The sequence below is a fragment of the Dromiciops gliroides genome, chromosome 2 (genome assembly GCF_019393635.1).
Source record: "Dromiciops gliroides isolate mDroGli1 chromosome 2, mDroGli1.pri, whole genome shotgun sequence".
Classification (NCBI taxonomy): domain Eukaryota; kingdom Metazoa; phylum Chordata; class Mammalia; order Microbiotheria; family Microbiotheriidae; genus Dromiciops; species Dromiciops gliroides.
Genome location: NC_057862.1, coordinates 637,497,575 through 637,522,926, shown reverse-complemented (window position 1 = coordinate 637,522,926; position 25,352 = coordinate 637,497,575). Strand labels below are relative to the sequence as shown.

The 25,352-nt window shown below is 49.4% G+C and overlaps 1 protein-coding gene across 1 annotated transcript in view; it reads left to right on the top strand.

Annotated features, from left to right (window-relative positions):
- The window catches only part of ATP6V0D1 (ATPase H+ transporting V0 subunit d1), a 108,098-nt gene extending 84,581 nt beyond the window's left edge, over positions 1-23,517 (top strand). Inside the window, 8 exon segments of the mRNA XM_043985859.1 lie at positions 6,433-6,611; positions 9,656-9,735; positions 21,640-21,717; positions 21,950-22,043; positions 22,046-22,125; positions 22,320-22,421; positions 22,577-22,694; positions 22,697-23,517. Coding sequence (XP_043841794.1) covers positions 6,433-6,611; positions 9,656-9,735; positions 21,640-21,717; positions 21,950-22,043; positions 22,046-22,125; positions 22,320-22,421; positions 22,577-22,694; positions 22,697-22,737 — 772 coding nt within the window. The 3' untranslated portion in view covers positions 22,738-23,517.
- The last annotated feature ends 1,835 nt before the right edge of the window (positions 23,518-25,352 follow it).

Here is a 25,352-nt window from a genome sequence, read left to right as displayed (position 1 = left end):
AAAAATAAAATATATATATATCAATTTAGTGTAGTACTGACGTCCTGAGTCCCCTTCCAAATTTCAGTCTCTATTTTTCAAATGTTTTATCGAAGTTCCTTTCTTCTCTTTCCCCACATCATTCTTACTATCTCCTCTAAGTCCCCACACTACTCCCTCCAAAATTCCTCCTTTCTAACAAAGGTATAGAGAAGTAAAGCAAATATGTTTTGTAATGGTCACGTCTGAAAATGTATGTCTCATTCTGCACCCATTGTCCACCTTTCCACTAAGAGGTGGGTGGGAGAGATGCTTCATCATCAATTTTCTGAAGAAAAAACTCCTTGGTCATTGCATTGATCTAATTACAATGCAGCTAAAATTAGAAAGGAAACATAATCGATTTTTTAAGTCTTTCAGGGTTTTTTTTTCTTTCTTTACAGTAGTGTTATCCTTGTAGATATAGTTCTGGATACTATTCACTTTTTGGGGGGGGGTGAGGCAGTTGGGGTTAAGTGACTTGCCCAGGGTCACACAGCTAGTAGGTGTCATGGGTCTGAGGCTGGATTTGAACTCAGGTCCTCCTGAATCCAGGGCGGGTTCTCTATCCACTGCACCACCTAGCTGCTCTGATACTATTCACTTTTAACACTGCATCAGTTCATACAAACCTCCAGTTTCCCCAGATTTATTCTTTTAGTCAATTATATACCACACTCTTTTTTAGTCATTCTTCAATTAATGGTAACCCTCTTTGTTCCTAGTTCTTTGCCAAGGCTAAAAGTGATGCTGTAAATACTTTTGAACAAATGGGTCCTTTCCCCTTTCTTTTATATTTCTTTGGGGAATATTCCTTTTAGTGGTGGGTCAAAGAGTCTGTACGGTTTCATGTTATTTTGAGTATTCCAAATTGCTTTCAGAATTGTTCAACCAATTCATCACTCAACCAGCAGTTGCTTTTGTGTGTTTGTCCCCCAACAGCCTCCCTATTCCTTTTTTGCTCATCTTTGCCAGCCTCATGGGGTGAGGGCAGAACCTTAGAGTTGTAATTTGCATTTCCCTTATCTAGTAGAGAATGGTACTTCTATATTTCTAGTCAGATATATTTAACCGCAGACCTTTATCAGAGAAATTTGCTGCAAGGATTGGCTTTCCAGCTAATTGTTTCCCTTCTACTTTTAATGGCATGACTTTTATCTTGGGATTCTCTCTCTCTATCTTGTTTGGCCGAGACATCTCAATCCATATTTGTGACAGTTTTATCCTTCCATTCTCCTGGAGTTTGCGTCTATGGTGTTTTCTGTCTAGGTGAGATCTCCATCTGGAGGTGATTGTGGTCACCGATGAATTCTTAGCTGTCCAATCCCAAAGCCCTGTTCATCCCTCTTCTGCCCTTTCATCTCTCCACAGCTTTGACTGGTCAGCTGCATATGCGTCCTGCTGGATAACCCTAAGCCCTTCCTTTAAACGTACCCAACCTTTTAACTGAAATTTGGAGCCACACGTGGGATTTCATTAATGTTGGGATCTCCCTATCACTACCAGAATAATCTTTCTTAGGTACAGGTTTGGCCGTGTCATTCTATTCAAAACGTTTAAGTATTTCCTGGTTGCTTTTCAAGTAAGTTTAAAGTTTCTTGCTTGATGTCAGAGGTCCCTTATATTTTAGTAGCACCCCACCTTTCCAGTCTTATTTTGTAGCAGTTTAATGGTACAGTGGATAGAGGGCTAGACCTGAGTTCAAATCCTGTCTAAGACACTCACTAGCTGCGTGACCCTAGGTAAGTCACTTAGCCTCTCTACCTCTATTTCCTCCTGCTTCCTCTGCCTCATCATCTATAAAATGGGCATGATAGCAGCAGTTATCTCTCAGGGTTGTTGTAAGAATCAAATGAGAATATTTGTAAAGCACTTTAAGGTTTACAAAGTGCTATGTTGTGCTAGTTTATGAGTATTATCATTCCTTTATGTTTCAGTCAGCCTGGACCATACTCTCACCCCACCTCCTTGTGTTTGCTCCATCAGTCAGTCAGGACGCCTTTAATGTGCTCTTAATCTGTATCAGGCATCGTGCCAAGCTCTGGGGACACAAATAAGAGCAAAAACAGACCCTTCCCTCGACTAGCTTCCATTCTGATTGAGATGACAATGTGTATGTCCATCAGATCATACAGGAGAAATGCAGAGGAGGTAGAAGATGACACTAGAGACTCTGGGAGACTTCTGCCTTTGCGGTCAAGGCCAATGCTCCTTTCTCCACGGACCCTCCTCTGATCTCAGCCTTCCCCTCCAGGCCTCATGAAACCCTTTGCTTTGTGACTGTAATGGAGGTACATACCACGGCAGATTCTCCTTTTCTCTTGTTCCCTACTAGAATCCTTGAGGGAAGGGCCCCCATCCTGTTTCCTCAGCTCCTTATTTCGTGCTTTGTACAGATAGGTGCAAATCAGTACAACAGATACTCGTTTGCTGTCTTGTGCCGGCTGGCTTTTCCTGAGGCAGCCCATTCCAACTTTGGAGAACTGCAATTGTTAGAAAGGTTGTCTGCCTCTGCAACTTCCAACCCTGGTTCCTAGTTCTGCCCTCTGGGGCTAACCAGCATTAGTCTAATTCCTATTCCGTGGCCTGTCATTTATCTCCTAAATTTTCTCTTCTCTAAGCTAAATATTGCCAGTTCTTTCTCACAGATCCTTTACTTATAGTCCCTTATTCCATGCTGGGGGGACCTCTTCTAAAGTCAGGATAGTAATGAAAAGACCATGAGCTAGCAGTCAGGAGACCTGGATTCTAGTTCTGACTCCACTATTTTTGACCATATGACCTTGAAATTAACCCCTTCGGGACTCATTTTCCTTTCCCTTCTTTTTTTTTTGGGGGGGGGGAGATGAGGGTTAAGTGACTTGCCCAGGGTCACACAGCTTAGTAACTGTCAAGTGTCTGAGGCCAGATTTTGAACTCAGGTACTCCTGACTCCAGGGCTGGTGCTTTATCCAGTGTGCCATCTAGCTGCCCCTCATTTTCCTTTTCTATAAAATGTGGCATTTGACCTACAATGAATTACAGAATTTCAGAGTGGAAAGGGACCTCAAGGCTGTCTAACCCAACCAATATCTGACAAAGGATCCACTTTGCAACTTAGCCAACAAATGGTCCTCCAGCCTTTGCTTAAAGCGAGGAGGGACCCACCCACTGTGTCCCAGAGCTTTGTATTCTGCTTTTGGACAGCTCCATTTGTAAGGAAGTTTCCCCTTACATTATGCCTAATTTTGCCCCTTTGCTACTTACTCCCCTTGTTCATAGCCTGCCATCAAGGACCACGTAGACCCCATCTAATCCCTCTTTCAAGCAGTTGCTCTTCAAACATGTGGACACCAATCATGTTGAATGAATGAAGAAGCACTTACTAAGCACTGAGGATACAAATAGACAACTGAATTGAAAGCCATTTCAGAACCACCTCCAAGTCGGGGCTCTTGAAGGGAAGTTCCTCAAGTAGCTCCATATCCCTGGCATCCAACATGGTGTCTCAAACAAGAATGAATGAATGAATGAATGAATGAATGAATGAATGAATGAATGAATGAATGAATGCGTAAATATTTATTCAGCTTTTATTATGTGCTCACTGCTGAGCACCGAGGTACAAATAGAAAAATAACACAATCCCTGATCTCAAAGGATCTCACATTCTAATGGAAGAGAGGCGACACATACAGAAATGTTCAGCTACAAGTCGGGTAGAAAGGTCCCTTGACCCTGGTGGTGCTAGTAATTGGGCATGTGTTGCCTCCAGTCTCTCCCTCCGAGTACCTTGCTGCTGCTTCCGCTAGCTGAGCTTACCTGCCTAACAAGTAGCAACTGGTTGGAATTTGGTGGGAATGGCTGAGCTCCCAGACCTCCTGACTGTCTTTTGGAGTTGTTTCCTTGAATGGTGGCTACAAGGGCTGGGCTGGAACCTGGCGGTCTGGTTGGAAGGTGGGGACAGTCTTGTCACCCCAGGGCTCTTGTGCTCCTCTGCCTGTTGGTGGCAGTTAGTCAGCAATTGTTGCCGGTGGTGATAAAGAAGAGGGGCCCCAGTGAAGACACCATCAGAGTGTTTCTGCATCAGATTGCAACTGCCATGCGAATTCTACATAGTAAAGGAATAATTCACAGGGATCTTAAGCCCTAGAACATCTTACTGTCTTATACCAGTCGCAGAAAATCAAGTGTCAGTGGCATTCATATAAAAATAGGAATTGCCCAACTTTGTTTTTCTGGTGATGGAGTATTGCAATGGTGGAGACTTGGCGGATTATTTACAAGCTAAAGGAACTCTCAGTGAAGAAGGAGGGCCCCTTCTCCACAATGATTTCTCCCCTTGGTGATGGCTAATGGGGGCTGAACTGGAAGCTAGTCTGGTGGTGTGAAGACACTAGTGTTCCTGAATCTTGAGTTCAGCATCCTGGACCATCTCCATCAGGTTCCATGGGGAGATCGTGGTCCACTGGAGGTTGTGGCTTGACTTCTCTGGTACATGCTGCCTCCTGTCTCTCCTTCAGGTGCCTGCCCCACAAGTGGCAGTAAGTTGGTCATTGGTGGGGAGAGTGGCTGGCCCTTTCTCTCCAAGAGTTCTCTCTGAAGCCATCATCTCACCTTGGCTGGGCTGGGCTGGAAGCAGAACAGCTGGTGTTTTCCCAACATCTTTTCTTCCAGGTTGAATATCCCAAGGTCTTTCATTTGTCATATGGTATTATCTTAAGGCCCATCCTGTTTTGCTCTCTTCTGGACACCCTCCAACTTATCAATGTTCTTCCTAAAATATGGCAACCAACATTGAACCTAATGTGTTAGGGCACAGCATAGACCAGTGGCAGGTCTCTAAGCTCAAATAGTGCCTCTGACATGCCCAGTGAGACATCAGACAAGTCATTGAAACTCCTTGAAATTCAGCTGCTTTGTCTGTTTACAGAGGGGCTTGGACAAGATGGGTCTTACAGTTCCTGGCAACTCCCAATCCATCTGCGATCCCATGATCCTTCTGATGAGGGCAGAGCACAGAGGAACTCTGTCCCCCTTGGCCCTGGACACTCTCCCTCTCCTAATGCAGCCTAAAATCACATTTGATTTTTTTGTTTGTCATTTATATTCCTACAGAGGCCCCTTATAACCCCCAGATCTTTCTCAGACAAATGACTGGCTAACCAGGCCTCCCCGAAGGTATTCTTGGGAAGTTGGCTTTTTTGAACCTGAGGGCAAAAGTTTACATTTGACCTTACAAAATCTCTTCTTATATTCCACCTGTTGGTGTTTCTTTGGATCCTAATTTTGTCTTCCAGCATGTTAGCTGCCCCTTCCAGATTTGTGTCTTCTGAAAATTGGATGTCTGTGCCATCTGTACCTCTCTTAAAAAATGATAAATAGCACGGGACAGAGACGTTTGTTTAAAGCAGCCCAACTGGGCTCTCCTGCTCTCAGAACCAAAGACTTTTGTCATCCTCTCCTCTAGGATGCTAGATTCTTGTTACCTCACCAAAAGGTAATAGACGAACTGGGAAAGGCCAGGAGGGAAGCAATGCCTGGTCCTTGTTGCTTCAGGTCTCTCCACCGTAATGGCAGTAGGGGGACGGGTTGGAATTTTGTTTGTTTTTGTTTTTGTTTTTTTAGCACTGGCTGGTAACTCCCACCTTTGCTTTTCCCAAGACAACATGACCTCAAAACACCTAGCTGCTCTGTCTAGGAAGCCACTGCCACCACACACTCCCATCCCACCCAACTTGTTTCTGGAAGAGCCTGAGTCCACTGTAATAATAACTCACATTGATAATATTTGTCCAAATACAGGCCCTCACTTTCCCCTAAATCTGACTTGTATAAAACCTTTCTGTGGTCTCTAACTTCATTCTTAATAGTAGACGACGGTGAAGATGACTTACTTGGGGCAGTTCAGAACAGTGAAAGACGCAAAAAGAAAAGCAATGATTGAAACATTTACTTTTGCATTTTATTAGATTAAGATTTAAAAACTTAAAGTAAAAATTGTTTTAGCATGGTCATTTTGAATTTGTCTTTAGTGTACAAAAGTAAATTTAGTTTCTAGCCGTATTTTACTTATGTTTCAAAACCACATTGGATCCTCATGAAAAACTCTGTGATGCTACCAAAAGTATTCCTATTGCATAGATGGAGAAGCGAGGCACAGTGAGGCGAAATGATTTTCTCGAGATCACAAAGCTAGTAAATGATAGAGCTTAGAACATGAAACTGAGTCTTCTGATTCCCGAGGTGTTTCCATTCCACTGTACTGCCCACACTGTGACCCTGTCTCTGGACTTCCTATGCAGGAGGTACAAGGGGGTTGGCAGAGGTGGGCACTGGTGGGAAACTTGTTTCTGTGCAGCAGAAAAGATCCTGATCATCTCTCGCCTCTCTGCCCAAATGCTTTGACGTCCAGTGTATCTGTTTCCCTTGCAGCTACAGCTACATGATCGACAATGTTATCCTGCTGATAACGGGGACCTTGCACCAGCGCTCCATCGCTGAACTTGTGCCCAAGTGCCACCCACTAGGCAGCTTTGAGCAGATGGAGGCCGTGAACATTGCTCAGACACCAGCAGAATTATATAGTGCTATCTTAGTGGACACCCCACTTGGTAAGTAGTGACGACCCTGGGCCCTTCCCAGGCTGGCTCTTCTGTCTACTTAGGGCCTGGGCTCTCCGATGCCCAGGCTTAGGTCTCCTTCCCATTCCCATGCCTGTTTTCAGGACATGGGATGTAAAGACATATTCAAACCCAGAGAATAGAGACTGTCGCACTGGTGTGATTTGGGGAAGGTTGAGCACTTTTCTGGCCCATTTCACAGGGCCCTTGTGGTGTCGCAGAAGCAAAGCAGCTTAGAGTTGGAGAGGGGGCTCAGTGCAGCTGGTTGAACCCCTCTGGAAAAAGGATCCCCCATACAACACAGGTCCAAGGTAGCCTTCACCTTGCAAGACAGCCCTTCCTCCTTGGAGCACCTCTCATTGTTAGAAGGGTCTTCCCTGTGTCCCAATGGTGTTCTGACTTCTGGGTCAGAACAACAAACCTAATCTCTTTTCCACATGACAAACCCTTAAAATATTTGAAAATATCTGCCATTTCCTCCACCACCAACACCCCCTGCCCCCCCCCCCCAGCACTTCCTCCACTACCTCTGCCTAGGTCTTCTCTTCTCCAGACTGAACATCGCCAGTTTGACAGGATCTTGAGGCTTTTGCCAATATCAGCTTTGCCCATTTTTGGAAGGTCTCCAGCTTGCCAATACTTTTTCTAAAATGGGTTACCTGCAGCAGTACTCCAGATGTTGTCTGACAGGCACAGAGTCCAGAGGCATTGTTAACCTCCAGGGTCCTGCACATGCTCTCTCCTGTAATGTAGCCAACCACATTGGGGGTTTTGTTTTGTTTTCTCCCCTCTCCCCACCACCCACCATATCATACTCTTGATTATGTTGACTTTAGTCCAACTGCGAAGCCTGCAGATCTTCAGATGAATTTCTAGTGTACTCAGCCCTTCTCATCCTTCCCCAATCTTTTCTACTTGCAAACTTGAGTTTTTGGATCTGAGTGTAAGATTTCATATTTATCCCTGTTAAATCTTATCTTCGTAGGTTCAGTGTAATCATCTAGTCTGTCGAAATTCATTTGGATGCTAATTTTATTGTCCCATATGCTAACTAGCTGTCATTTCCAACTTTATGTCATCTGCAAATCTGATGAACATATGACATATTGTGTCTTTGTGTATATGAACTTTTGAGCAATCCATGACAGCTGCTCATAGATTGTTGTTTGATTTTTACATATACATAGGAAGTAGTCGTCTTGAAGAGAGAATCAAATATTTTTTAGGTTAGTTTTTTTTTATTATGAGCTTAAATATTGTAAAAAAGCATTTCCTTATGCAGCAGAGTACAAAAAGGATTATATGTGAAACCATGAATCTCCAGGTCAGACCACTGGCTTTTTTTAAAGATATAAGTTCCATGTGCTACTTTCAAAACTGTCCTACTTGTCTGTGCTTCCTTCTGAACTTTCTGCTCTTTTGTACATTTTTGTCCCCAACCACTATGTTTTTTAAAAAATTCCAGTGGCCCTCTTTTTTTTTTTGACACAACTATGACTAATCCCTTCCCTCCTTGAATTCTTACTTCTCCCAGTTAAAACTGGGAAGGAAGAAGAGAAGGAGGAAGGGAGGGAGGGAAGGTGGGAGAGGGAGAATGGAGAGAGGAGAGAGAGAAACCCTTGTAACAAATAATTGTAACCTAGCAAAATGAATCCACAGTGGCCATTTTCAGGAAGAGCACATCGGTTAAATGCTGTGCAGGCTGAATAGCAATTTGTATTTTTATTTGTAGTGCTTACAAAAAAGACCACTCCTCACAACAACACTTTAAAAGTATCTCATGTTACAGGTGAAGCAGCTGAGGTTTAGCTTGACTTCTACAAGGCTAGTTTGGGGGTTGGGATTTGGACTGGGTTGGGGGAGGTCCCCAGTGTCCTTATTAAGTCCTCTTTGCCATAAGCACTGTATATTTGGTGGACAGAGTCCTAGTTTAGGAGACAGGAAACATAGGGTCTGGCCCTACTTACTAGCTCTGAGACCTCGAATCACAGGGTTGAATTAAATGAATATCCCTAACCTCCATCTATTACCCTTATTTCCACTAAACCCTCTAGCATCCCAGGTGCCCAAAGTGCACCAGATTTCTTCCTACCAGTACAACCTTACCTGGCAGTGAGTGTCCTTAGTGAAGGGGGTAGGTCATGCTCCTCCCTCGGAAATAGGGGGTGGGTTTTTTCAATGAGGTTTTGCTAACATCCAAAGGAAAGAAGGGACTACCTAGATTAGACCAGACCATTACTGTTGACAATACAGAGAAAGTGACTAGTTTGGCCTAAAATGAATAAATGAATGAATGATCCCAATCAAGGGCGTGTTGTGACAGACAGACAGAAAGAAAGAAAAAGACAAAATCCCATTAAAGGTAGATTGGGAGTCACCTTCTTCCCTTGGGTCCCTACTCACTGCCTATCTTCCCGGGCCCTCAGGCAGAGAGCTTGGAAGAAAGTCACAGAAACCCGTGGCTTCGCCGAGTCTTGGCCTCGGTGTGGTGGACACTGAGGCGAGAGTGTGCATTGGGGAGAAGGGGGAGTTATGGCCTCTTATGCAAGCATGTCCTTGGCATTGTGTGCTTTTGGGTCAATACCAGAGGCTATTAGATCATGTTATGGCCCCAGCACTTGCCAGCTTTCTTATTTATAAATCAGTTCTAGAAAATAAAAGTGCAAGGAAGAAGCCCTGAATCAGCCCAAGCGTGTTACCGAATCTCGGCCTCTCCCGTCCCGAGCACTTTGGACATCCAAGAGAGAGTCATGGAGAGGATGCCTGGAGAAGGCTCTTAATTTCCCTAAAGCGAATCCTGGGACCCTGGTGTGGGGAGATGGGGAGGACCCTCTGTCCTCTCTTACCCCGAGCTGGAGACGTGCCCGAGCTCCAGCTGCATCGTCACATCCCTTCCTCAGGCTCCTCTGAGCCTGTCCTCGCCCCTTCCATCTCTCCTCTCCCCCAGGCCTCCCTCGCAAGGAGCCTGGCCCCAAGGAGAGGTGCCTTAAGCCTGCCAATTTTCTTCCCTACCCTGCCTGTTTCTCCATTTCCAGCTGCATTCTTCCAAGACTGCATCTCTGAGCAGGACCTCGACGAGATGAACATCGAGATCATCCGCAACACTCTGTACAAGGTACCCTTCCCCCCTAGAGCTCAGCTGTGGGACTGCTGGGGCCTGAGAAAGATAGCCAGCCAGCCTCCCTCACACAGTGGCGTGGGCTTCTCGGCCTCCACAGGGGTCTGGCCAGCTGCTGGCGGATCGGAATGTGGGGGGGTGAGGGGGGCTGTGATTTATGCGGCACATTGGAGCTCGGGCTGAGCCGGGTGCTGCTCCCAGGGGCTCAGTGCAGCGTGAAGACCTGGCTGAGAACAGGTTCTCCATCCCTGGGGCACCCTCGGTGGGGCCCAGATAAGATCAGCTTGAGCGCTGCCATGTGCTGTGGCCTGTCGGAGCTGGCTCAGGACCGCTCCCCACTCTCCTGATACACACGCCCTTGCCAGGGAGTGGGCACCCGGGCCCAGGCAGGGAAGGTCACAGAGCTTGGTCCTTTTTCCCTGAACTTTACCAGGGACAAGACAAGGACAAGTGCCACAGAATTGGGCAAGAGCCCTGGGTTTGGAGCCTGAGGATGGGCATTCCACCCACTCTCTGTCCTAACTTCCCTAGGCAAGTCACTCCCCTCTTCTGGAAGTCATCTTTCCCTTAAAGCCAAGGCAGGACCTTGGACTGAAGTGACCTCTCAGGCCCTCTGTAGCCTAGACCCTGTAAGGAGAGGGGCAGGACAGGTGGGACAGCCCCTTGCCAGGCTTGACTGCCAACCTCGGTGGGGAGCACCCAGGGTGCTGACATGTGCCCACTGTGGCTAGCCCCTGCCACCAGGGCCCCCTTCATGTGGCCTCAGCAGACAGTTCCTGTGAGCCGTGCCCTTTGTCCAGGGAAGGAGCTGGCCCGATTCATTAGCTCTCAGGCTCCAGGTCCTCCTGGGCCAGAAGGGGAGAAAGGGATTCCAGTGCTGTCCTTAGCTCCCCATCTGCCTCAGTGTGAGGGGCAGACTTGAGGTCTCCAACAGAGGCCTAACCTGTGCAGCCTGCAGCCTTCCCGCACCGCCCTTGTTCTCGCCAAGCTCAGGGGCCCTGCTCCTGGAGTAGCAAAGACAACATCTTAGAATGCAGAGTCAGAAGACCCGGGCTCAAAGCCCAGCTCTGCCATGGACTGCTTGGCAAGTCACTGGGCCTGTCCAAAGAGAACCGAGTGACCTTTCAGCCCTGACAGCCCATGATGAGGTCTATGATCCTGAGTCCCCGGGGAGGGCAGGAGAGGAGGGGGTGAACTGAGCTTGTGACTACAAGGAAATGCCTCTTCTCTCCAGAAAACCTACTTGCCTCCTGACTTGTGTTTGCTTCATGGCATAGGTTTGGGGCATTTAGGGGAATGGGCAAAGATAAATTAAGGAGTTGTTTGTTGGGTGTCTTGAGCTCAAGATGTATCCCTAGACCCAATGGGTCAGCCTCTGATACCTTGGTTGGGGGGAGATTGGCCCCCCTAGCCAGCACTGGGCAGGAAGCAGTCCAAGAAGGTAACCTGTCAGGTGCTCTTCCTGGAGAAGAGCGCAAATGTCAGGGCAGAGGAGCCGGCTCGAGTCGTTACTGCTGCCTAGTTTTCCTGGGATCCACAGGAGCAGCTGTGGCCCCTAGGATGGGGGTGAGGGGACCTGAAGGAGGTTCCCAGGGACAGCCACATGGGACAGCAGACACCTCTCTGGATACAGAATCCAAGGGCCTAGTTTGGGATCGTGGTTGTGATCTTGGGCAAATCACTTAATAAGCAGGACAGGCTGGCACAGTGAGTGGAGTACAGCCTTGGACTCTAGAAGGCCCTGGTGTGACTCCTGCCTCTGACCCAGTCCTAACAGTGTGGCCTCAAGCAGAGCACTTCACCTCTGAATTAGAGAGGCCTTCCTGCTCTGCATCTGTGGAAAGGGTCACCACAGTAAGAGTCCCCAAGGTGACGGAGCCTCCCTCGGAGCACTTTCCTGGTAGCATCCCCAGGAGGGAGGGAGATGTTAGCCGTGTCGAGGCAAGATCACATCCCGGGGTCCCGATTCTAAGCTGGGCCCTCTCTGTAACACCAGCCCACTTGGGGCTTAGTTCCTTCCTCTGTAAGCTGACAGGAAGAGATTGAACTCAATGACCCAGCATGTTCTTGTAACCTCCCCGGACTCCTCCCAGTAATCCTCAGAGTGGCAAGAATTCAGACCTCAGGACACTTGACTTTAGCATGGACCTGAAATGGCTTTGATCTTTGAGCCCAGCCTTCGGCTTCTGACACTGAGCCCTGGCCGGCCAGGAACCAGGTCTCCTGGCTCCTGTTATTAGTTAGGCACCCCCATCCCCCAAAAATGGGGGGGGGCTGAGAGACAAAACGATAATGACCAGCTGTTGGGATGGGGGAATGACCCCTGCTGGCTCAATAGGCCGACCTCAGGCACCAGGGGACCCATCTGCTGATTTTATTAACATGAACATCTCTTCCTCCCCAGTCCCCACTGCCAGCTGGACTCTGCTCACCTCCTGCAGCCCCCGCCCCACCCTGAGTCCTTGGTTCCAGTTGCTGAGGCCTTCTTTCTCTCCTTGCCTTCCTCACCCACTCTTCTCCCCACCCTACAGCTCCCAGAAGGCAGCAGGACCCCACCCCAATTGGGTGAACCCCAGGGCCTATGTAATTCGCACAGTGAACTCTGCTCAAGCACCCGTGGGGGATTATGGTAGGAAAAGGAACCCCCAAAGCAGTCTTCCCAAGCCCTTCTTGCACACCCAGAGAACTGAGAGGGAAATCGTCCCTGAATGACCAACAGAGCTGCAGAGAGCTTCCCAGTGGGCACCTTTCCTAGATTCTGCTCATTAGTGCTCCAAAGAGGCCATCCAGGGCAGGGCCCTTCATTTTTCAGGCCCGAGAGGGAAATCACGCCCAAATCAAATCACATTAGTGGGAGAGGTGGAATTTGAACTCAGGTCTCCTAACTCTGAACCCATCTCCATGGTCCCAGTGCTTTTCCTTAAAAATCAGCAGGGCCTGATGATGCCCCCCATTCCCCTTCCCCACCAGTGTTTTCAGTCAGGCCTGAGTGAACTCCATGAAGGCCTATCTACATCCACGTCCCTAGGGAGAGCCGGGCTAAGGGGAGGCACATGCATCCTTCCTCTTGCCGTACCCAATCTTCACCCCACCAGGCCCTGCCTGGCCCTAGGCAACATCTCTGCCCCTAGATGGGCTGGAGCTATGAACACACACTCTACCTTCACTACCCCAACCTCTACCCTGCAGTCCTTACCAAGACTGGTTCAAGCTGGAGTCATCAGCTTGTTCTGCTCTGAGGGGGTGAGGAGAAAGAAAGTACTAACCCAAGCCCTCTCTGGCTCACAGGACTGATTGTAAACATAAAGACCCTGTGGGGGTTGATGCCAGGGATGCCTGCCTGCTTGGCTCCATCCCATCCCGGTGGCCACAGATGGGGAGATTAGCTGAGCCCTCCTGCCCCATATGATGGAATTGCAGGCAGCTGACACGGGGCCTTGGGCAGGCCAGCTGGGACCCTTCAGAATTCCAAGGAATTTGGGGGGGGGGGACCGTGGGGGAAGCCTTGTCATTCTGAAACTTTTGTTCCCATCAGACCAGGCACCCCCAAGACAGTGCAGAAGGTTTCTGTTGCTTCATCCTGAGGTCTTCCTTCCTTATATTCTGGGATTGGGGTTGTCTAAGGAATCCCACCTGTCTCTCCCACTCCAGAATAGCTTTTTGGGCAGTTTAGTTAGAGGAGGCAGAGTATGGGGCCAAGGACCAGGCTAGCAGGTTCACCTGAACAGATAAGAAACAAGAAACTCTAGCCCTGGACCAAGTCAACAGTGAGACAGGCTGTGATCGGGTCCCAGGCATATCTGAATGCCCCTCGTATTTGAAAGGCCCCTCAGTATGGACAGGTGGGAGAAATCATCTCCCCGGGCTTCCCCAGCCAGGTGACAGGTGCCAGACATGCAGTGGGCACACTCCCTGCTAGTAGATTCTGTGCCAGAGAGGAGGGAAGATTTGGTGATCTGTGTTTGATCCAGGGGGTGCACCAAGAGGGATGTGCCGAAGTCCCGGGGGACGTCCCCAGCTGGCAGCGAGATCTGAGAGGCCTGGCCTTTCCCCTGAGCCTGAGAGACCCTGCCTGCCAAGGCAAAGCTTCCAGGTTCCGAGCGTGGGCTACCTACCTACCCCAGACTTCCCGGTGCACATCGAATGTGAAAGGGTCACACCAGGACACCAACAATTTGGCAATATTGTTTTGTAAAAAGAACTGGACTTGAGTCAGAATCCTAGGTCTGCAACATTCAACTTGAATGACCTTGAGAAAGTAATTTCCTTCCTGGGCCTCAGTTTCTTCCTCTCCCACATGAAGCAGCTGGCTTGGACTGCCTCCTTCCCAGCTCTAAATCCCATGAGACCTGACTCTTTTTTCTCTCCCTGCCTCCCCCTTTGCCCACTAGCCTAGCCCCATATTTTCTCTGTTGGCACAATCGATTTGGCAATCTGAGCAGCATGAAGATCCTCTCTGAGAGTACTCCCCAACTGGGAGAAGGTCCTTGCTGCTGCTCAGCACCTCCAGCAGCAGCCTCTGGGCTGTGGTCATGGCTGTCTGATAGATGCAGTTGTTCTGTAGGCTTCGGGATCTCTCTCTTCAGAGAAAAGAGTCTCCTTGCTTTTGTGTTCTGCACCACAACCACTAGCGCCCCCTACCCTTACTGTCGGTTTGTAGCTGGTAACCAAGCTCTTGTGTTCCCTGGATGTCCCTGGGCAAGCTGGTGGCATTCATGGGGTGTGTATGGGGCAGGAAGGAAGTAGGAATTTGAGGCTGATATGCAACCTGTAGGGCCCCCACCCTGGTCTATCCCAGAGTAGCCAAACCGCTCATTAGATAACTCTTGGAGAGCCTCAGATGGCGCCTGGGGGGCTGCCCACTTATCAAGAGGCTTGTAGAAGGGATTCCTCTCCAGATACATTTGGGACTAGACCCCCAAAGTCCCTTCCAACTCACAGATGCTGCACATCCCATGTTCTTCCTTGGGAAGAAGCAACCCCTGGCTTTAGTCGTCCCATAACAGTGCCAGAGCATTAGTGAACATGCCATCGGGAGCACGGGGTGGGGGGTGTACACCTGGCTCCAGGTTGTCATCAGAGGCAACATGGGAATTTAGCTTCTTGTAGAGGACACAGACCCAGCCTGAGTCAGTCTGTCCACCATTTCTCCCCAGCGCCGACCCGGCCCAAGGGGGCTCGCGGCTAGAGAGCCTCGATCCTTACTATGCAATAATGATTCTATCAGATCCTTCTAAAGAGATCTAGAGTTCACTGGCCCCTGACCTCAGGAGTCAGTGGCAAGGGCTTCTGCTGCCAGCCCTAAGGCAGGCTCTGGTCTATAGTCCTCGGTTGTTGCTCTCTCTCCTCCCCACACACTCATCACTCTTCCCTGGGTGGTTGGCAATCCAATTTATCCAGTGAGAAGTGGTTTGTTCCTGCTGGTGGACCCAAAATATCTGGCCCATGTGATGTGCTTCTGACATCCACACTGGCAATAACGATCCCTCAGCAAAGACGGAGCTGACAATTTGGCCCGTGATGGATGAGATGAGGCCGAGGAGTGGGGGAGAGTCTCCTACCCTCTGGCAGGTCCAGGAAAAGAAATGGCCTTTTTGGCAGAGACTGAGGAGAGGCTGTGTCCCTGCTCAGGGCCAGTAGCTCCAGGCCTCTGCTCTGGAGGCCTTCTGGCAGGGGAGGGGCCGGTCCTCACTGAGGCTGCCTGGGAAGCCAGTGTCACAGCACAAGGAGAAGAGCAGTGAGTGTTTAAGCTAAAGGACCCAGGTTTGAATCCCGGTGCTGGCGCAGTCTTGGGCACATTATCTCACCTTTCTGGACCTCATTTCCTAATCTGCTATGATAGGAGGGGATAGACTTGATCACTGCAGTAGTCATGGGGCAACACAGTGTGATAGAAAGAGGCAAGAGACTTGCCTCAGCTTTGAAATTTACTAGGTATGGGACCAGAGACAAGTCAGTGACTTAACACCTGAGACTCAGTTTCCTCACTTTGGGAAATACAAATTACTATATTTTGGGTCCCTTTCAGCTTTAAATTCCTTGAACAGATGAGTCTAGGAGTTAGCTTTTCCTTAAATCTGATTCCTTGAACCCAGGCATTCCTATAGTTCAGAACTTAAGGGTTTGCAGGAATTTAGAGTTATATAACCCTCAATGTAGTCAAACTGTGGGCAAATGAAATGGTGCAGGGGATCCCAGGACTCCTTTTCTTTAAAGCACATACCTGGGCCAGAGGTGCAGCCACTATATTCTGCCCCCCACTCCACCCCCGCCCCCAGCCTTGAGCTAAGCTCCATCCATCCTTCAAACCCCTTAGGAAGAAGTAGCCCCTTTCTCTTACTGTGTGTGTGTCTCTAGACTCTACTGCCACAAAAGTCCTGCTCTTTCCTCATAGTATGAAGATGACTCTGGGGTCTTGAAGTCTGGCAGTGGAACATAAGCTCTGGTAGGTTTGATTGTGCCACAAAAGTTTTGAATACAGTCCCCACAGCAGTCCCCAAAGATGAAATTAGCTAAGTAAGGAGAAGCTCATCACCAGTTGGCTAGCCACTAAGGAAAGAATTCTTTTGCTGTAACATCCCATGAAACAAAAAAAAAGAATTAAAAATAGCCCTTAATGCTCTGTGGTCCCTCTCTGTAGTAATAACCAGGGAAAGAACCAGAGAGGGCCAAGAATTGCAATCTTCAGCCTCCTATAAACTTTAACAATCATTGGGACTCTGAATGTATGAGAGCCTAGTCCAATGACCAAGTCATGGTATTGTTGGAGAAACTGAATCCTGTTCATGTTGACCTTCTCACTGTGAATGGAACTAGAAGCTATAGGGAAGTTGAAGATAAACAGAAGGAGAGGTGAGCAAAGCGAGTAGTGGAGTAAACTGGGCTTGATTGTGAATCCCAAGGCCATTTCATAAAGCACTTGGCGGTCAGGCTTTGTGGCACTTGTGATGAGAGAACAAAGCAAAGAGAGGACCATGAAGGCTCTTGTAGCTTATACATCATCATCTTTTGAAGAGAATGAAGAGATTGAGAAATTCTACAAAAAACTTATTAAGACTTTCCAAATTAAATCACTATCTCCTTTGATACTTGGTGACTTAAGAAGGATGCCCCTGCACCCCCAAACATTGTAATAAGCTGCTTTGGATCTTGGAATAAGAGGCCAAAGGGTAAGAGATGCACCCCTATGTGTCATCACTGTCTGCTTCAAGAAAAATATTTGGAAGCACTGGCCATTCATTGAGAGAGTTCAATAACATAACGAAAATGGAAACTGACTACATGTGAAGAGATAGGAAGCAGCTGGTTGTCAAAATGAATGTCATTTCCCAATCAGTTGCCTCTGAACTGGCAGAGGCTTGACATAGTAGAACAAAGATCAAAACCAGTACCAAAACTGATAAGAAAAATGGAAAAGTTCCACGTACACCACAGTATTGATAATGGCACTTTCTGTGGTAGCAAAGACTGGAAATAGTTCTCTAATTAGGCCTCTACCAAGAGGCCCATCATTTGGGGCTTGCTAAACAAGTCAAGGCACAGGAATATCATGGAATATTTCTGTTCTATACAGCAAATTTTGTGCAGAGAAGCTTGGAAAGACTTTACATGAACTGATACAAAATGAAATAAGAAGTCAAGAAAACATACACGACTACAAAATGTAAATAGTTAAAACAGCTGCCACAAAACAAAAATGAACGTTGCAGAATTCCCAAAAACAAACTCAGTCACAAAGAGAGAGATGAGAAGACCCCTCCTCCCCCTACTCTTTTGGTTGGGGGGGGGGGGTTAGAGGGTTGTCCACAGGGGTGCATCGTTGCATATAGTGTCAGATTTTTCAGTGTATTGATTAGTTTTACTGATTTTTCTCTTCCTCTTTTTCTTTCTAAAAAAACAAAACAAAACAAACCTCCATTATAAAGGATGACTCTTTGGAACGGTATACAGGGGAAAATTCACTCATGGTAAAAACAAAACATATAAATAAAAACATTTTTAATCAATACCAAGTTAGAAGAAAGAATAAAAATAACATATGTATGCAGTTGAGGCACTCTAACCTGGATTTAATTAAACACATAATGCCAAGAAACTTAGGGAAAAGGCCCCAGTGTAATAGACTGTAATGGAGGTTTACAGAAAAAACATAGATAAATTTTCAAAGACTGGAAAGTCATAAACTGGTTGTAGGCTGCACCTTTGAAGAGAATACCCACACGGATGAAGTCACAGAATGATTTAAGTATTGAAGTCTAAGTAATCATATTACTGTAGTTAGGAGGTCAGAAAACTGGAGAGAAGTTTTCTTCAGTGGTGGTGGGAGAAATGAATGGGAGAACCAGCTGCATGAGGGTGAAGAGAGGTTTGCCTTAGGGAAACAGATGATGTCAGAAATGAGCAGAAATAAGAAAGAGCACCTGCTTGGACTGGAGGAGGAACCTGGACTAACATGGTCCAGGAAAGGATACCTGGGTGGTTGCTTTTAGGGCAAATCAGCAGGTAGCTCAGCATCAGGATTAGGCCCAGATCTAAGGTGGTACTAGTACTGGGAGCAAATCAACAAGCATATATTAAGCACCTTCTGTATGCCAGGACTATACTAAACCCTGAGGATATCAAAAAAGGCAAATAGAGCTAGGTGGCGCAGTGAATAGAGCACCGGCCCTGGAGTCAGGAGTACCTGAGTTCAGATCCGGCCTCAGACACTTAACACTTACTAGCTGTGTGACCCTGGGCAAGTCACTTAACCCCAATTGCCTCACTTAAAAAAAAAAAAGGCAAATAAAGCAATGAATGAGTAGTTCTTGCTCCCAAGGAGCTCACAATCTAAGAAGAGAGAAAATGTGGGGAAGGAAACAAGTTTTTAGTATGTGTCAGACAATAGTTGCAATTATTATCCCCATTTTGCAGATCAGAAAACTGAAGAAGAGAGAGAGTAGGTGACCTGCCCATAGTCACACAACTAGTAAGTGTCTGAAGTGGGACTTGAACTCAGGTCTTCCTGACTCCATCCATTGTGCTACTCAGCTGCCTCTATGCAAACAACTATAGAAGAAGAAGGAGAGGGAGATGAAGAAGGAGAGACAAGGAGGAGAAACAGCATTTATATAAAGCTTTAAGGTTTGCAAAGCATTTTACAAATATTAGCTCATTTTATGCTAACGACATCCCTGGAAGAAAAAATTGCTGTTATTATCCCCATTTTACAGATAGAGAAACTGAGGCAGACAAAAGTTAAATGATTTGCCCAGAGTCACACAGGGCTGTGTGAAGCTAGAGCCGTGGGCCTGGAGTCAGGAAGACCAAACACAAATCCATCCACTTATTAGCTGTGTGACCCAGAGCAGGGCATTTAGCCTCTATATACTTCAATTCCCTACGTCTCATGGACGTTGTGAACATAAAATGAGATAGTGCTTGTAAAGCCCTTTGCATGGTGCCTGGCACATAATAGGCATGTGAATGCTAGCTATCCTATCATCATTAATATTACTCTCAGAGGGAAGGCATTAAGATTAAGGGGGACTGGGGCAGCTAGGTGGCGCAGTGGATAGAGCACCGGCCCTGGAGTCAGGAGGACCTGAGTTCAAATCCGACCTCAGACACTTAACACTTACTAGCTGTGTGACCCTGGGCAAGTCACTTAACCCCAATTGCCTCACCCAAAAGAAAAAAAAAAAAGATTAAGGGGGACTGGAGCAAGGCTTCTTGCAGAAGGTGGAACTTTGATTGAGACTCCCAGGAAGCCATGGAAACTAGGAGGCAGAGATGATGAAGGAAATGGATCGGAGCAGCTAGGTGGCACAGTGGATAAAGCAGCGGTCCTAGATACAGGAGGACCCGAGTTTCAAATGCAGCCTCAGACACTTGACACTTACTAGCTGTGTGATCCAGGCAAAGAGAGAAGCCAGCGAAATGTCCAGAGTCAGGAGAGAGCTTCTCCAAAAACCAGCAAGCCTGGCAGTGTCAGTGATGTCAGAGTATGAGGGGGAGAGGGCAGATCTAAAGTGTAAAAGAAGAAACCTGAGAGACAGAAAGGGGGGCAGCTTACGAAGGGCTTTGAACAGAGTTTTACCTTGGATTCTGCAACTAGCAGAGTTGATCAAGTAAAGGCGTAACTTGATCGGATCTTTGTTTTAGGAAGAGCAGTTTGACAGCTGAATGCAGGGATGGACTAGAGGCAGGGAGACCCACCAGAGGCCACAGCAACGGGGGCCTGTACCAGAGTGGTGGCAGACAGAGAAAGAAGAGGGATTGAAGGGAGGTATTTGAAGGTTGTCGAGTGACTGGGTATGTGGGGTGAGGCAGGAGGAGGACTCAAAGAGGCCAGCTTGGGTGGCTGCCAGGAGGACGGTGCTGCCCTCAACAGGGACACAGAAGGGGGGAAGGGGTGACCTGGGGGTGAAGATCTAGCAAGGGAGACTGAGAGGGAGGAAGAGAACCCAGCAGGAGAGCATGGCTTTCCACTCCCAGCCTCCCCCAGGGCCAAGCACTCTGCTGAGGGCCCCCACTGAGCACTGCCCCAACCAGGGGGGCAGATGGGCAGCCTGCTCAAGCTAAGCTCAGTCTGGGCTACGTCTGCCTGCAGGCCTCATCTCCACCAAGGCCCATCCTTGAGGCCGTTCCTGGGGTCTCCAGGTCCTTCAAGCTTGGCCAGAGGAGGAAAAGTCAGCCACTACAGCCTCCATTTACCAGCTGTCGCTGTGGGCTCTGCCCTGCCAAGGGCCTGTCTCTCCTAAGATTTCCAAGAATGGCCTCACCTGGGCAAGAAGGTTCCCTGGTCCCTCTATACCCACTTTCTCCCTGGCTTTGGAGGAACCTGGGCATCTGGCTGTGGAAGGCAGCAAGCAACCAGAGCAGGGAGGGGAGAAGGGAAGTTGGGGTGTAACTCTGAGTAGGCAGGATGGCATTAGTGCAGCCTCAGTTTCCTCATTTGTAAAATGGGAACAGTCCTCCCCTGCCCAGTGGGATGGTTGTCCTGTGTGGTGTGAAGTCCCCATCAACTGAGGTCACTGTCTGGCACTTAGGACCTCAGGAGGGGTTGGATTCACAACTGCAGAAGTCCTTCAAAGTGGTCATGTGGTCTCTGGACCTCAGTTTTCTCATTTCTAAAAGCACCCGAGTAGGATTAGGTGATGTCTAACATCCTTCCTAACTCAGGGAGAGGGTGTTGCATTGCAGGGGTAGGAGATGGGAAGAGCAACACGGAGTAAGACGTAGCCTAGACAAGAACAGGAAGCAGAGGACCTCAGATGGGACAGGTGCTTTCTGGGATTTGCCCATGTCCCCAGACTCCCCCACTGTCACTGTTGCCCTGACCCTCCAGGTCAGAGCATTTCTCTGGGTGGTTTCCTCTGTCCACCTTCATAAGCTCATGCTGTGGCTGAGCACCGACCAGGAAGAACAGCAAGGCTCTGTGAGAACTGAGTACTCAGCAGATCCCCCACCAGCAAGGCTTATAGGGGAACCTGGAACATTCTCAGCCCTGGGCTCTGGCTGTGGGGAAAGCCCAGGGCTGAGGCCTGAGCTTTTAGACATGGAATGAATCCCTAAAGATTGTGTGGTCCAGCCCCGGCCTCATTTTGCAGATGGGAAAACAGTCCCAGAACAGTGACACCCAAGGTCACACAGGTGGTGGGTGGCAGAGCCACAAAGGGAGGTTGTCGGGGTGGGGGACCGCGTCAGAGTAATCTGCAGCTTCACCAGAGCCGGCAGCCCAGAGTGGCCACTGAGAAGGGGGACTCAGGTTTGAGGTTGCTACCCAGATATCTTGAGCATAGGCCAGAGAGGGCCAAGCTCCATGGGCCCCAGGCAGTCCCCATGTGTGGGACTGGCCAGAGGGAACGGGAAGACCAGGAGCCATGATCGGCTAACCCGTCCCCCATGTTCTGTTTGCAGGCCTACCTAGAGTCTTTCTACAAGTTCTGCGCCTTGCTGGGGGGCACCACTGCCGATGCTATGTGCCCTATCCTGGAGGTGAGTGCCTCCCAGCCTACCTCAGCTGCCTCAGTTTGTACAAGCTCCCATTCCACGGCCAACAGGAAACCTCGATAGCCAGGTCCTACCTTTCACCGTCCCTCCCCCTCCCTCCCCCCAGGAGCCTGGCTCACCCCACCCTAGGAGCCTCCATTCCCCAGTGCAGGCCGGCCTGGTGCTCGTGAATTTACCACCCCACCCTCACCCCCCAATGTATGTTTATCCATGCCAGTTTGAGGCTGACCGCAGAGCCTTCATCATCACCATCAACTCGTTTGGCACTGAGCTCTCCAAGGAGGACCGGGCCAAGCTGTTCCCACACTGTGGAAGCTCTACCCTGAGGGCCTGGCCCAGCTGGCCCGGGCTGATGACTACGAGCAGGTCAAGACTGTGGCTGACTACTATCCGGTGAGTGGGGGGAGACAGCTGCCTCCCACCAGTGCCAGGGCCCCACCCTGAAAATAAAGGGAACCCCCTTTTTCTCTCCCTTTCCTGTCTTCACATGCCATTGGGCCCTCCCCGGGCCCTGTCTCCCCTTCCTCTTTCCTGTCACCCCTCCCCATCACCCTCACACACATACCCCCCATGATGTTCAGCCTAAGCATTACCCCATTATCTCTCCTAGGAATATTAAACTGCTCTTCGAAGGAGCTGGCAGCAATCCTGGGGATAAGACCTTGGAGGACCGATTCTTTGAGCATGAGGTAAAAGGCTCTTCTCTAGTCTTCATCTCCCTCCTCCCCCCAAAATAGCATTTCCTGGCCCGGTGGGAAGGCGGTAGGCGGGGCCGGGTCGGTGTTGGAGCCGGCCGTCTCGCCATCCTCAGCCTCCCTAGGCTGACGGCCCCTCTGCTCTGCAGGTGAAGCTCAACAAACTGGCCTTCCTCAACCAGTTTCACTTTGGCGTCTTCTACGCCTTCGTGAAGCTCAAGGAGCAGGAGTGCCGGAACATCGTGTGGATCGCCGAGTGCATCGCCCAGCGCACCGGGCCAAGATCGACAACTACATCCCCATCTTCTAGCCACTCTTCTGATCCCCGTACGCTCCTTCGGCATGATTCCGTGAGGCCCCCCCCCCCCCACACACACACCCCGGGGAAGGACAGCGAGGCTCCGTGGGGATGTGGGTCCTCATGAGCTCGTGGTACTGTGCATGCGTGTATTTGTAACGTGGCCACCGTTCTGGCCTGTCCCACATGCACTTCATGCTGATGAAGCAGGGCTCCCCCTTCCGTCCCGCTCCCCTCCCCACCCCTCTGGAGCTGTGTCCAGGCTGGGGGGGGAGGGGTCTACGAGCCTGGTATCCGAGCTGAGCCCCCCCCCCCCAGTAGCCCCTGTAACTTCTGTGTTGTTAAAACCCTGTCTAAGAGAGGTGGACACGGGGGTACCCCTGTCCTGATGTTTACAGCTGTTAAAGGCACCTGAGAAGCATGTGGTCACTTTGCTACCCTCCTCCCCCTCCTTGCAAAGAGTCAGCTTGACTGCCCCATAGGTCACCTGACTCCTCTCAGCTGCCCCAGGGCCCCGTCACCAGTGGAAAAGTGATATAGAGGTGTTTCAGGGTGGGGGTGCCCTGCAGAGTCATCCCTCTCCCTGACATACACACATACACAGACCTCCCCCACCAGCAGGAGCCAGGGCTCAGTCTCTGCACACTAAGGAGCCTTCGCTCTCCCTTCCTCCTTCCCTCAGCCAGGAGGGGGGCTGTGTAGTATCCTCCCCCAAATGGGGGATCTCTCTTCTCTCAAACTCCCCCTGAGTTTTTGTGTTTCTCCTAACAATAAAGCTGCCCATTCTGTGAACCCCGTGTCTTGTTCTTCCTCCCCTCCATGGATGGCGCTGGGGCTGGTCCACACTGTAAGCTTACTTAGACGGCTAAACCAGTCCAGCCTGAGGCGTGTGGGCATGTGCACCCTCAGCCCGATCTAAGTACCGACCTCCATCATGGGCCTTGGCCTGAGGATCAGAGCCATCCTGTTGGATGGCCCAGCCTCTTTTCCAAAGGCTTCTGAGCCCGTAGGATATCAGGGAGTGAAAAGTGTCTCCTTCCCTCCACGATCAAACCAGCCTAAGATGGGGGTCCCTTATCCATCACCACCCTTTTTCACATAGACTTTCCCGAGCTAGGAGCTCTTATGGTGATGGTTGTCCTGGAGCTACTGCTTATCTCTTGTGCCCATGACAAGCTCCCCTGGGACCCCCATGCCTCAATCAGGGAGCCATGAGTTAGGGATGGGGGTCAGGCCCTGCCTTTGGCCTGGGGGGCAGGTGAGGACAGGGGCTGGAACACCTTCCCTGCTAGGAGTTAGAGACAGGAAAGACCTGTCAGTCTGGCTTTGTCCTCCCCACCCTGAAAATACTGCACCTGGCACAGAGCCGGGCACAAAGCCCTCCCAAAAGAGCCCTGCTGCCCACAAAGAGTCAGGCACCTGAGTTAAGAGCAGGACTGAGCCAGCCACATTCTTACCTAGAATCAGGCCACCGATCATTTTCTTTTTTCTTTTTTTTTTTTTTTTGGTGAGGCAGTTGGGGTTAAGTGACTTGCCCAGGGTCACACAGCTAGTAAATGTTAGGTGTCTGAGGCCAGATTTGAACTCAGGTCCTCCTGAATCCAGGGCAATGCTCTATCCACTGTGCCACCTAGCTGCCCCCACCACTCATTTTCTTCCCCCACCCTCTACAAGACCCACGTTCCCATATCCCTCAGCGTCACATGCACCTACTCCACAACACCACTACTTACAGGGTCACCCGGGCCAGTACTGGACAACCCAGGCACCCATCACTAGTGTCCCAGGTCAGACCCTCCCCCCATCACAGTGTCACATACACACCTACAGCGTTAGGCATGCCCACTCACACTTGGATGAAATAAATAGGGCCTCCGGGATTCTGTAACTTCAGCGTTATTTACCAAGTGCAAGAGCTATCGAAGGATGGGTAGTACACAGGCTGGGGAGAGGGTCCAGAAACCCTTGGGGTGTGGTTCTCTCCCTGACACACCTGAGCACCATGGCCATACTTTGCAGTTAACTGCCCTGCTCCAGGCCACTAAGACTGTTAGCACAACAGCTGCTGCCCTTCCTAAGTGGGGAGGGTTTTCTTAGCCAGTTCTACAAACTAATGAAAGCGCAGGTCTGAGAAGATCTGTAAAAAGGGCCTACTACGTGCATTGCCCTCAGACAACATCTTTCTCCACTGCCTCCTCTGTACTGTGGGAAGCTGTCCTTTTGTCCCAGCCTGGCTAAGTACAGGGAGGGGTTTATCCCCCAAAGTGGCAAGCTGTGCTGAAGGCTTCCTACGAACTCTGTGCTGGGGGAGATGGGAAAATCCCTCCCTTCATGCAGGTTACAATCTAGCAAAGGCACCTACATCTCCCAGTCATTGGGTTGCAAACCCCTAGTCATCCCGTCATCCCTCCTGTCAGGCCCAATTACACCCTATCAGTGTCACCCTCATAACCCTTGCCAGGACATCACGGAAAATGGACTCTGGGGGCACTAGGTGGAGCAAGTGGATAGAACATTAGCCCTGGAGTCAGGAGGACCTGAGTTCAAATCCAACCTCAGATACTACCTAGCTGTGTGACCTAGGGCAGGTCTACTTAACCTCGATTGCCTCCCCAAAAGAAAGATGT